Source organism: Condylostylus longicornis, unplaced genomic scaffold (assembly GCF_029603195.1).
Source record: "Condylostylus longicornis isolate FDR11 unplaced genomic scaffold, ASM2960319v2 ptg000072l, whole genome shotgun sequence".
Lineage (NCBI taxonomy): Eukaryota > Metazoa > Arthropoda > Insecta > Diptera > Dolichopodidae > Condylostylus > Condylostylus longicornis.
The window spans coordinates 3,467,094-3,481,510 of record NW_026578040.1 but is presented as its reverse complement, the minus strand read 5'-3'; the positions used below and the strand labels follow the sequence as shown (position 1 = coordinate 3,481,510).

The following is a 14,417-nucleotide window of genomic DNA, read 5'->3' as shown; positions in this document are numbered from 1 at the left end:
TCAATCTATATGTTTAACAGAAGAATACATTATGTACGTGTTCATTATAATATGTCCGTTTACATGTGTTTTTTTTTTCATCATCATCATGAATGGTATGAATAAATAAATTTCATTATATAATAAATATTATTTTTATTGCAAAATCTTAACGTTTATTGTATTTTTCTTCTCATTTACTTTTTTTCTTGTTTCCTTTTAATATCCTGAGCTCTTGGATTAATATTAATTTTATTTTGGTGTTTTACTTTTTATGTTTTTTTTTTATTATTTTTTATGTTTGTTTTTATTTAAATATTTTAATAAATAATTAATAAACTAAGGTACAAATTACCGGACAAGGAAATTTGGTAAATTGAAATCGATCATATAAAATGTGTTAAAAGATTAAAATTAATGAAACGTACAAATTTTTAAATATGTGCATCCGGACATGTGAATACGAGTATTATACAACATTTATGTATTGTGTGTGCACTCGTAAATGTATATATTTATGAATATCTGACAATTTTTATAAAATTTATTTAGAAAGAAAAGAATAAAATTAAAAGTTGTTAATTAAAAATTTATCACTTTGTTCTTTTCGTGAAAGTAATTTCAGAAACTCACTTCGTACAATGAACTTTGTTCAATCCAATCCTTTAAAGCTATAATTTCTTTAATATTTAAAATTTACCGGCTGACATAAATTTACTGCTTCGTTTATAATACGGATTTGAAATATAGACATATATGTAAATACATATTGTCACTTAGCGCCGAATTCTGAGTCAATTTATTTCCGAATGATTGTCCGTCTGATTGTTCCAGTGAAAATTAAAAAAATGATTGAGTTACACTAACCAAATTTTTGCAATTGGTTTGAAATGATAATTTCAAGACCCTTTTGAATTTAGGCATTATCGGGAAAACAGAACGTGTATTTACACATCCAATAACAAGTCATACAACTTCAGAAGAAAGAAGCCTACAATTTCACAAATGATTTTAGCAACAAACGTTGGGATGCCTCTTCAACTATTTTAGCAAGTCTTGAAAACTTTTAAGAAGCTATAATACTAGTTTTACTGGACTATTATTTACCGTACTTCAACAAATATTTTAGTCATATTTTTCAGGATACTTATATTTTTTTGTAGATTTGTACAATAATAGTATAACGTGTCAATTATCAATTCTTTTTAGGGTAATTTTATCCTAATATTTTACCAAAACAGAGCAGAAAAAGTATGGGAAAAGTGTTTCAACAAAAATAAATGAATAAAAGGCTGAAGAGATCTTCATTCGAGGTAATGGGTTGTATGATATGTATTTGAATATTCTTCAAATTCTTTAAAATATTAAAGTTATTTGTCCAAACTTAAAAAAGTTCATATATAACTAAATTTATGATGAATTAAAAATATATTAGCAATTTTAATTTAAAGTTATTTAAGTGAACGTAGTTTTACAATTCAATCTCATTAACTTTGAAAATTAAATACAAGCTCAGGAAAAACTAAATTTTTTTCTGCAATTGAATAAACTTCATTAATCGACCATAGAAATGATCATTTATAGACCTCATTAATCGTAAGTATAGAAATAATGCCCTTGTTTATAGGAACATTAAAATTTGAAAATCAACTTTTCAAAATATTATTTTCTATGGCATTCTGTGTTATTATTCTGTTTTATGTAATATGCCTTCTCCCTTCACAAATATACTCCAACCATAACAAATTTCGTGTATGTACAAATTTTGTGTATAGTCAAATTTTTTAACATTTTTAGCATCCCGTTCAAGTAATAAGGCATTATTATAACATTGCTCAATTTACAATGTACTGTTCCCTTTTTTAAATATAGTTATATTGTTATATATTATACGTATCTCCTACTCGTATTCTCTATTTTGCCACCGTACCTTTCGGAAGGGTATTAATTTTGGTAACGAGTTTGTAACTACTTGAAGGAGTAAAATTCTCGCTGATTTAGACATTTTCGTCCGTCCGTCCGATCAGATGTTATTTGAGATGCCTCCATGAAATTTAATAAAAAGTTGCTAAATTATAAGTGTTTTATATTCAGCTAATAAAAACCATTTGAAGGTTTTGGTTTTCTAGTCAGATCATTGCGTTATAATTCTGTCAATTAAGGTATATTGAAATGTTTTCACTTGTTTATATTTATTTTGAACCAATATTTTAATGTCTTTTTGATTAATTATTTTATTTCTTATACACAAGTTTATTTAAACATTTCACATTGAATCCTTTTTACATGCAATACACTGTGGCAACAATTTGCTTTCTTAAGGAAGAAAATCTTTTAACCGAAATATGGCCTGACTTAGAATAATATTAAGAATGAATGAAAACGAGAAAAAAAGTAGAGTTGACCTTGTCAACTCTGTGATACCCGTACGAATTTGTTATCCTATGTGCGAATAACTAATGTGCCATAACTAACTATGGAGCAGACTATGACTTTAAGTTGCTGTATTACCAGATTAATTTATGCAAAATTTCAGTACTATGTGTTTTTCAAAATACTGGTTGTGCCAAACTACTATTGAAGTTGTATGGCAGCTACCCGAACCGGTACCCCGATCATGTATAATTTAAATAGGGTTCTGGCACTTACTACAATAAATCATTTGTGAAAATTTGGTGAACTTAGCTCAATTAGTTTTTGAGTTATCGTTCGGACGGACGGACGGACACACGAAGCTAAATCAACTCAGAATTTGACGCTGATCAAAAACATATACTTGAGTCTATATCTAACACCGTTATTTCTTAGTGTTACAAGCGGTAAGGCAAATTTAGTATACCCTTCGAACATACGTTCGTACGGGTATAAAAATAAAAAGGCAAAATAAAATAGCACAATACAGCAGAAATTCCAAGAATCAGGCGACATTGTATTTTATTAGATAACATTAAATTTGAAATGTATGAGTACATGGATAAGTACACAATTTTGTTAAGAAAATGTTTTTATGTATTGTCTGTGTTAATCTATTTATATCTCTATGTCTCTGTAGGTACTCTGTCATACCAATGAAAGAGCTAATATTCTATTAAATAATCCTCTACAAAACGCAGATTTCTACTAAGAGCAAAAGATTCTCTTTATTAAGCTTTGTTATATTTTCTAACTACTTTCGATGACATTCAATGGATTCAATACTGATGCATTAAATATTAAAAAATGATGTTAATGGTATATAATATATAAAATTTACTATAAAGCAAATAATAAACTGCTTAAGGTTATTTAAATTTGAAATAAAGAAAAGCATTATTTATTTGTAATTACTTGAATTATTTTACGGGAGTTTTTAAGCCACATCTTGGCAATTATGAATTTTATAACAATGAGGACGACAAATATTCAGAAATTGCGGATTTTTATTTAATTTATAATAATCATGTTTAAAATTTTTCAATTTTTTGATTAAGTGTGAGCTCAAAAATTGAATTTTTTTCTTAAAATAATTTAACACTCTGCAATAATTTTCATAATGCCTGACTAGATATCCAACAAATACAACATTCTTAAATATTTTTCAATAGAATTTGTTTTTCCGATTTAAACTGTGAAATAAAAAGCCATTCTGTACAAAATTAAAATAAAGAAACGATTAAGTTCAAATTTATTTTCAAAAAACAACGCGCAATTTTCTGTAGAAGACAAACTGAAAAACTAAATTTGGTCTCTGCAAAATTTAATTCGTTTACATAACATCAATGTCATTAAAATAGTGTTTTATAGGCGCACAATGTCATTTCCCATATCCTTTTTTAAATTTTTTTTTCCATGTTAAATACAAAATCAATCAATTTTCCTTTTTTTTCAATTTTTCATTCAGAACTAAAAAAATTTGAATTCCTCTCAATTTCAAATACCTTTTTACCTCACTTCATCTATCATTTGACATATGCAAATCGGAATTTAACCTTTAAAAATAAAAAAAAAAACCAAAAATAAAACATTCCAAATAAAAAACGCCCTTATTTAATATTGTTTTTACACAAGCACAAAACAACGCAACTTATATAAATTCTAAAAGCCCTAATATTCTCATTTCTACATAATACACTTAAATTTTTGTATTCCTATATTATAAAAATAAAAAAACTACTATAAATTTAAAGCCAAAAAAAAAACTTTGTAGTAGTCATGACTTAACTCACCTGACACTTGAATTAAATTTCGTTCCGATACCCAATTCAGTTAGACAATGTAATGTTGTTTCACATGGTTCACCAGCTGGTAATGGAAATACAACATGATAGTAATATCCTCTTTTATCACTTGACCATGTAACATGATCAATTTCCAGTTTAAATAGCAATTCTTCAAGAACCTTTCGTATGTAACAAGCATGTAAAAAAAAAAGAAGAAAAAAACGAAATAATAAATTTTTTAAAAAAATGTGAAAACTAACTCATTTTTAATAAAAAAAAAAAAGGAAAATAATGTTCTCACTAAAAACGATATATAGTTGTTGGTTGTTCTATAGAGTGCACCTAGATCGATAGAAAAGAACATCCATTAACTATAGAAAAAAGTAGAACAGTAAAAAAAAGTACCCTGAATATCAAATCGAACGAAACATTGATATTAAACCAATTAAAATTCCATTACAAAATAATAAAATGTAAATTAAAAAAAAAGCAAAAAAAAATAAAAATATTTTAGCTACCGAGTATTAAATTACAAAATTTATTTTAATATCGCACATTCCCTAACAATCATGCACACAAATTAGTACACGATGTAGGTGCCAACTAAAACTTTTTGTTAAACCATTCACAATTTAAATGGATGGTTTATTGAATCCTATATACCCATATATATATATATATATATATACAAATATATATTGTATCCCATGATGAATAAATACACAAGCAATTCTATTTATTCCATAATTTTTTTTCATATACACGAGTAGATACCTAATAAATTCAAGGATACCATCACCAGTAATACCAGTAATACTATTTTGATAGCCAAAGTCCCACAATATAATGAATATGTATTAGAAATATTGTATTAAAATTGGATTTTATTTTTTATGGTCAGTGATTGGAAACGGCGATTAGTTCAATACAATTTGAAGTGATATTTTTCGTTACCCAATACTAAACACTGATCTTTGGAAACTTCAATATAAACAAGCAGTTATTAATAAGAACGCATATAACCTTCAAGGTTTTCAAAAAAATAGAGCAGTTTAGAGTTTTGATAATTATCGTATTGTAGGTTCTTTGGTAAATCTTACCGGTAATAAATTGAATTTGTCAATCTTGAATTTATTTATAAGTTCTGTGTTATTGAATATTTTGTTGCAATACTTATTGCAAGAACTATATATTTGAGGCAGGATGCTGGTTATTGAAAATGGAACAAAATGTTCAAACCATTTGTTATTGAGTTTTGAAGTGGTTGAGAAAACTTTATAACAACTTTGGAAACAGCACTTCATCAACAACAGCGTAAAGTTGAAAGTGCTGCCCAACTTTTGAAAAACCAATTGTTTGTGAGAGCTATTGTTGACGTTTAAGTAAATGAGTTAAAATAAATAATTAAATTTTTTGACGACATGGAATTTTCTATTTCATTATTGCTTTTGTAGAAATTTGGAAAAGCATGCAGTTTCGGAAATCAAGGTACTGAAAATTTAAATTTTTACGAATTTGGAGGAACGATAACATAGAGCGGAGGTGAAAAAAATGTTCTTTTAACGAAAAACATTATTTACTAAAATTACGCTACTAAAATTTCATTCTTACAACTTACAATCTACAAGAACACTGATATCTGAGTCAAATAATTAATTTAAATTACATTTTTGTCATTTCAACGTTATTTGATTACACTGCATATAGCGTTTATGGTAGAAGTAACCAGCCTCAACTTTGCAAAATTTAAAATGTGTTTGCCGTTTCGCTCGAGAAGTTGTAAATTTAAGAGGGATGGACGAGAAGTTGTAAACTTATTTTCGGCACACTGAGGAATGGACGGATGGGTTGATATGTATCTGTCTAGCGAAAATGGCTGCCAAATATAGTCTAATTCCTTGGAATCATTTTCTGAATAGTCGTTTCCCAATAAACTTGATATATTTAACATATTGTGCAAGGGTACAATCCGAAAAACAAATTTTCAACATTGCCTTTTTATTAATATACACGTATAGATTGAAATTATTCCTCAGACCTTTAAGCTAAAAGAAAAAAAACTGAAATTTTTCAATACTTAATATTCTTGAGATTAACTTAGATTATTTTTTAAAGTTATTTAAAGAAAAACTTAATATTCCATTGGAATTTAATTGAGTCTATATAACGAAAATATAAAACTCTCACAAGAATTTTATTTTTTTTTTGTTTTTTTTATCATTATTATTTTTGTTATTATTATTTATTTTAAATAACTTGTAAAAAGAAAAGTGAACAAGTAAAAACGTTTCAGTCGGTATAAACCGATTGAATTATACCCTGCACCTTTCGTTATTGTGTAGCTGTTACTCGAACCTGTGAAGTCATTCTATAGAAACTTCACGGATATGGCTGACCTATAATTGGACATCCGACTGCCAAGTTTCATGAATCTGACTTTATAATTTTTCCAAATATTTAAAATTAGCTTTTGGAGTTGTATGGCAAGTCCCCGAACTTGTCAAGCAATTCCACTAAAACTTCACAAATATATCTGATCTATAATTGGACACACAACTGCCAAGTTTCATGGATCTCACTTTATTATTTTTCCAAATATTAAGAATAAGCTTTAAGACTTGTATGGGAGCTACTCGAACCTGTCAAGCAATCCCATTAAAACTTTAGAAATATGTCTTACCTATAATTGGACACACGACTGCCAAGTCTCATGAATCTGACTTTATTATTTTTCCAAATTTTTAAAATAAGCTTTTAGACTTGTATGAGAGCTACTCGAACCTGTCAAGCAATACCACTAAAACTTCAGAAATATATCTAACCTATAACTCGACACAAAACTGCCAAATTTCATGAATCTGACTTTATTATTTTTCCAAATATTTAAAATTAGCTTCTGGAGTTGTATGGCAGGTACCCGAACCTGTCAAGCAATTCCTCTAAAACTTCAAAAATATATCTGATCTATAATCGGACATCCAACTGCCAAGTTTCATGAATCTGACTTTATTATTTTCCCAAATATTTAAAATTAGCTTCTGGAGTTGTATGGCAGGTACCCGAACCTGTAAAGCAATTCCTCTAAAACTTCAGAAGTATATTTGACCTATAATTGGACACATGACTGCCAAGTTTCATGAATCTGACTTTATTATTTTGCCGAATATAAAAAATTTGCTGTTGGAGTTGTATGGCAGCCACCCGAACCGGTGCAGCTATCCCATTATAATTCTTAGAGCATATGTAGAATATAATTGGACACATGTATACAAAATTTTATATTTACAGCTTTATTAGTTTTTGAAATATTTAAAATAAACTCTTTGAGTTGTATGGCAGCTACCCGAACCCGTTGTCCGAATTAGTCCAATAACAATAGGGCTCGTCCTTGGCACAAAAGAAAAAACTTGTGAAAGTTTGGTGTCGATTGCATTATTCGTTTTTGAGTTATCGTGCGATCGGTCGGACGGACGGACGGACGGACGGACGGACGGACGGACGGACGGACGGACGGACAGACGGACATGTCTAAATCGACTCAGAATTTTACGCTGAGCAAGAATATATATATATGTCCATACCGCAGATGACTCCTTCAAGTAGTTACAAACTCCATACCAAAGTTAATATACCCTTCACGAAGTGCAGGGTATAAAAACAGCATCAGGAAAAAATTAAATAAATAAATTTTTCACAACAAAAAAAAAGTTTTTTTTTTTAAATGCCATATTGCTTTAGCAACGGTACGGCTGTCATCTACTCCTCAACCTCATGAATCTTCATCATGGTGATTTAAAACGATTTTCACTCAAAATAACATAAAGAGTAAGAATATATCTATGCCTTGCTCTTCTCTTTAATAAATTAATCGAAAATTATCTCGATAAAATCAATTTAAAAAGTTTTTAAATTCCTTTTTGAAAATTACATCAACAATATTCTTCTCCTTTATTTTTCAAAAAGAAAAAAAAATCAAGCTGCTACCAATATTGTTTACCTGGCCTACAAGATTGTCTAAATTGAAATAAAAAAAAATTTTCATAAGTTTCACACAACAATGAATTGATGAAAGGGAAAAAATTGATAGCAACACCAAAAAAAAAAAATAAAATAATAAAAAAAAAACTAAAAAAGTTTGAATTTTCAAAAAGTTTTTACTCTTCTCCTTTAAATATTTTCTTTTATTATTATTTTGGTTCTTGTTCAAAAATGGTGTATTGGCTATACTTATATAATTATACCACATCTTTTAAGTGAGTGAGGTGAAAGGTTTTAACAAACCAGTACGAAGTCAAATGAAATCATTCCATTTAAACTCAAAAACAACAAAAATAAACAAATTTTTGACCTCCCCACATCTTATAACAAAAATTTGGAAAGGCATGCGGGCGCAAACCTCAATAATTTTAAATTTCAAATTAAATTTTTTTCTGGATTCAATTTGTTACGGGAAATTTTATGAAACCTCAAGATGAAGGGGGACTTATTACAATATCCCATATGAAATTTGTCTTTATAAAACAGTTATGACGAACCATTTCTTTTTCGACTTTAGTATTAATAAGTGTTGAAATTTCTTAGCTTTTGTTTTAGATCAAATGTAGTTAAGAAAATGACAATATTATTCTAGCTTAATTAAATTATTTGGCATTGGACTATAATTCAATCAGTAATTTATTCTATAGTCAAATTAGTAAGCTGACGATAAAGCTATAGTAAACCCTAATAATATGAAACCAATATAATTTCTCTTGATTTTTCAAGGTTTTCTCTCAAATTTTAAGGTTTTGGATTCAAAATTCATGTTACATTTTAACCAATTATTGATTGCATTGAAGCAATATTTTGAAAACTCTGGAATTAATGCCATGTCATCTAAACTTTTCATTCAAAAACAAAAACTTTCAACTGATAAAAAATGGACTTACCAAAGTAAAAAACAGAAAAGTGAAAACAAAAACTAAACAAACTTTTTTGTATTCATTATTTATTTACTTTTTTTTTGTTGTAATTGTTATTTTTTTACTTCTTTTTATTTTGGTGCGCTTATGAAGCTCTTCTAAAGAGTTTATTAGAAGAATGGAGACCAAATAAAAAAAAAATTTCTTTTCATACTTTCAACTTTAATGAAAAAGAAAGAATTTCTCTGAATTTACAAAACGGCAGGTAAATTAAATCATCCTTAAATTTTTTGCGTTTCCCTATTACTCTGCTCCTCTATTCTTGATTTTTCCAATTGATATAAATATAAAGCCAAACCTGACAAAAAGAAAAAAAAGGAGACAGAAGGGATTCTTTCTAAACGCCTCCTAAATTCTAAACACATTTCGTTTCTTTTTTAATGTGACAAAATAAAAAATAAAATAAAAACCAAAACACAAACGTTTATAGCGGTAAATTTTAAATACATACACGTGCTTTTACGTTAACCTTTCTAGAAAATTTTTTTTCTTTACAAAGTAAAAAAAACAAGATTGTGATAATATCAAAAAGGACATGTTTAAAATGTGACATTAACAAAACCAAACACAAAAGAGAAAAATAAGTAGAAATTACTTTTTTTTTCAAAAAATTGAACTAATAAATTTCTACGGTTTTTTTCCATTCCATTTTCCATTATTGTCCCGTTTCAGCAACCAAAATATAATAATTGAGAGAACAGTGCCAACTATTGTTACTCGTATAATGTTGTTGTTTCTTTTTTTTAACTTTTTATACTTTATGTTGTTTTGTGTTCAAATTAGTGACCATTAAAAGCATTGAAGGATAACTATTTTATTTGTTAAAGAATAAAGAGAAACCTTTATACACAATTGTTGTTGTTGGTTGAAGTTTAGTTTTATATCATTGTATTTGTACAATATTCGATAATAAATATTGAAAAAGTAAAAATAAATAAAGGAAAATATCTTAACAATATAGATAAAAATCTTCTTTCATTAAACAATAAGCCTGTAATGTTAAAGGTGAACACTTTTCACAACACTAACTTAAATCCTCATTTATGAATCCTTGAAAAACACCATATACGTGTGTACAACTTAACAAGAGATTTAAAATAATATTTCATTTTCGATTATTATAAAATAAAAAACTTGTTGCCATTTCATTGAAAATTTTAACCCAAAATTTATATATCTTTTTAAATTTATTTATCTTTTATTTTCTAAGGCGTTTACTTTCCGTTTTTACTAAGCTAAGTTTCTTACTAAGCCATCTTTATAATTTTCGAATATGGCGCGTTAACTTTGTGAAGTTTTACTACAAACTGCCCACTTTAAGAGCCAAAAGCAATACTTTGAAAGTGTGGGAGGCCGTTATATTGTTTGGAAGACAAATAGAGAATGGAAAAAAGAATGTTATTATCCATCAAAACATAACATTCGAAATCTTGTAATTTAGAATTTTATTCGCGCATTCAATTGTAAATTTAAAACGCGTATGTATTATGTGTTTATATATGTAAAAGACTTTAAAATATTTTTAAATAAAGGTATAAAGTTGGACATGTATAATGGGAGAAGAATACAATAAATTTATAATTATTAAATTAAATAAAAACAATTTTGTTTTTATAATTAATTTCATTTCCAGTATTACTAAAATTTAAAAGAACATTGTTAGTCCCTAGCTCAAAAAATAAATGCACTCCTTGTCTTATGAAAAGTTTCGCAAATTTAACAATTTCTATTGGTTTTCTCATCACCGAAAAGTCTAAAAACTCTTAAAAATTTATAATTCTTTTTTTTGTTTTTTCCGAGAACTTTTTACCATGTTTTTTTGTACCCAATGTCATGTAAAATTTTAAAAATTCTTTTTCCAATATTTTAATATTTTGTAATGATTTTACAAATTATAATAATTTTTACAGTTACGTATCGTATTTGCCCTCAACTACTCCCTCTCTACAACTTTCTCATCCCATCTTTTTAGTTTTTATTTCTTTTTGATAACACCTAACAGGTGCAAATATTGAAATTTTCAATGAAATCAGCAAAAAATGAAACGACAAAAAAAATTTTTTTTTCTCGAATACGCATTAACACGCAATTTGTTTTTTTATTCTTGAACATTGGTACAACACTGTCGTACGTAGTTACACACTAGCGCGATATGTATGTATGTACTTTCGAATAGAAGCATATTTTTACAGGCGACAGATTAATAAGGATAAAGACAACTGTTATCACGTATTTAGTTAAAAGTCAAATGATGACAGAATATTTTCATTTTAATCCTATGACGGATAAGAAAAATACAAAAAAACAAAATTAAAAAAGAGAAAAAAAATCAAAATAGGAAAAATTTTATATTTAGGTTTTTCAGGAAAATTAAAAAAAAAAAAGTAAAAAAGTAAGAAAAGAAAAATAAAAAAAAAGTGTCCTATAAGGAATTTTAATTTATTCCAAAAAAAAAATGAAAAATAAAAAATATCCGAACATAAATTTGTGATCCTGAAAAAAGACTTGAGGTAGATAAAGTATCCTTTTTTATATACATTCAGACACAAACACATTTTCAAGTCAGTACAAGAAAACAGAGACACAAAACAAATTTTTCCCCTAAAAATATTTTTTATTCTTATTTTCTGGAAAAAAAAATAATATAATTGTAACAAGGTGGCATATTTAAGCATTTTTGACATAATAATGTCCTTGTTTTAGACTTATTTTTCTTAGTTACTGCACAAGGATAACATCTTCTATGCACATTATATAATCCGAATTTCATCTATAAAATTTTGAAGTATCTAAATTGGGAAGAATCAAAATATTCATTTTCTTTCTGATTTCAATGACTCCTACTCAATTACACATTTTAGATTCGACTAAGGATGCAATACAAGAATTATTGTTTACCTTACTCACATATCCAATGGGTTTATCTGGAATATTTTCACAAGGTCCACATATTGGGCAATCCTGGACAACTTTTCCAAGCAAATGAGCCAAATATGGTACTTAATAATGGATCTGTCCTAGCAGTCTCTTGAATTTATTGTTTTTATTTAAATTTTTAATGGTTGTTTTAATTTAACATTTTCAATTAACAATTAGGAATAGTATAGACGGTAATTTTTTTGTACACGTTCTTAAGGTATATACATTTCAAAGTCATCATATCCTATAGTTTCGCAACTAAACGTTCTTTATTTTATCTATACTTTATATATTACATTCTTTTTCTCTCTTTTCTTTACTTGTTAAGATAAGGTAAGGTAGGTGCGGTAATCACGTTTGATTATAAATCAAAAATTTTCCTATATTTAAATTTTTGACAAATAACGACTTTATCAAACCGGTATAGGTACTGTAAGTGTTCTTCCGTAAAAAAATTATTAAGTCAGGCATAAATTTATATTATAAAAAAAAAAGAAAAAAATTTGAATTTTCTAGAAATAAAATTATCTTAAAAATTTTACAAAACACTGAAAATTGAAGATAAAAATGTTCACTTACATGTGTATGTAATTTTAAGCTATACAAAATATTCTTACAAATACAACGGTTTTATTTCTAAATTCGAGGATTTTCCAAAGTAAATTCCAATATAATTTCAAAAGAAAACAAATGTGAAAGCTTACTGCTTTCATTGTAATTACGATTAAGGCAATTATTATTTTTCAGCAAATAATAGCAAGAAAAGAAAAACTTTTCCAAGCTTATTATTTGCGCTTAGTTTTTAGAAATAAATTAAAAGCAGCCCACGTATAAATTTTTCATAAGAAAATTTCTAAGTTATCTTGTTGATTGTTTATTATTTGAGATAATAATTTATTTAATGTAAGACTATGTTATTGTTATAGCAAATTTTTCAGAGAGCAACTAAATCATCAAAATTAACATTAATGCAAAACCGTTTTAAGACAATAAAAATAATTAATTTTTGTATAAAGAATTTCATTTATTGTAAAATATTAGAAACTTAGATACTAGCAGTGCATGTAATGGCCATGATAACGTGGAATATTGAACATAACATTAAGATTGATTTTGACATTTTTCTTAAATTTAATATAAACTTTATAGAATTTTATTTCTAATTTTTCAAAGCTTCTAATTAGCTTGACAATCTGACATTCCCACACCATTTTAATTAAAAAACAACCACTCACCTTTCAACTATAAAATAACAACTCAAAATTTTAATCCTGTCCTTTATTGATATTCTTAAATTTCAATTTTCTCACTTTAAAACTAGCAAGAACCTTTAACATTTAACTGAAACCTTTCAATTACTTTAAAAATAATTCATAAAATATAAAAAAAAATATTGCTATTTAAAAATCAATAAATTTCATCTATACTTTTGTACATCTAAATGTTTACTTACCTTTTCCATTGGTACCATAACGTTTATATCCTTATTTTGTTGTAGTTCTGCTCCACCTTTTTTATATGGTGATGGTGATTGTGATAAATTGGTTAAATTTGAAGTAGTTATAGGAATTTTATTACCACCACCACCTCTACCATAACCTTTACGATTTTTTGGTGCATTCTTGTCACGTAATTCAACCTCAAGACGTAACAGAGCATTTGTATTGTTATCAGGAAGAGTGATGTTTAAATTATTTCCACTGTTTGCACTACTACCAACAACACCACTACCATTTTGGGGTCCACCAATATGTCCAGTTGTATCATCATGTATTGTATTTATATTGCCGCTAGATGGTTGAAGTAACTGATTATTATGACTTATTGTACTTGTTTGGTATTGTGGATGTGGAAGTAATGCAGTATCATTATTTGTATCCCATTTGTTAAGTCCTTTTTGTATTGTTTTTGTTGTAAGCATCAATATAAATTGAAAGCGAAAACAATATATGTAATAAGAAAGAAAATATTTAATTTTGTTTAAAATAAGGAAAACGAAAGGAAAATCTTTTAGTACAATTGAATTTCAAGTGCTGTCAATTGAATTTTATAAACTTAAAAATTTTATGTTTAACATATGAAATAAAAATATTTTGAATATGTTTAAAGTAAAGAAAAGAAAAAGGTTATAACATCAACTGAATCTCTTAACTAAAGTGAATATTTTAACTTTGGAAAAGTCCAACATAAAACTCATTTCAATATAGAGTTAGCTCTAAAATTTTAGTTTTTTTTTTTTTAATTTATACAAAAACTATTTTAGAAGTGCATTCTTTAAGTCCGTTGAAAATATTTTCTTAAGTTCTTTAACACATAGAAAACAAAAATCAATTTATAACAAAAATATTTTTAGTACAAA

The 14,417-nt window shown here is 26.9% G+C and overlaps 1 protein-coding gene across 2 annotated transcripts in view; it reads right to left on the bottom strand.

Moving 5' to 3' along the window:
* LOC129612499 (uncharacterized) overlaps positions 1-14,417 on the bottom strand; it is a 108,794-nt gene that overhangs the window by 83,625 nt on the left and 10,752 nt on the right. For both annotated transcript variants that reach the window (XM_055526142.1, XM_055526141.1), the window contains exons 3-4: positions 13,512-13,951; positions 4,185-4,357 (exon numbers count right to left, since the gene is read on the bottom strand). In XM_055526142.1, coding sequence (XP_055382117.1) covers positions 4,185-4,357; positions 13,512-13,951 — 613 coding nt within the window. The remainder of the gene's footprint in view (positions 1-4,184; positions 4,358-13,511; positions 13,952-14,417) is intronic.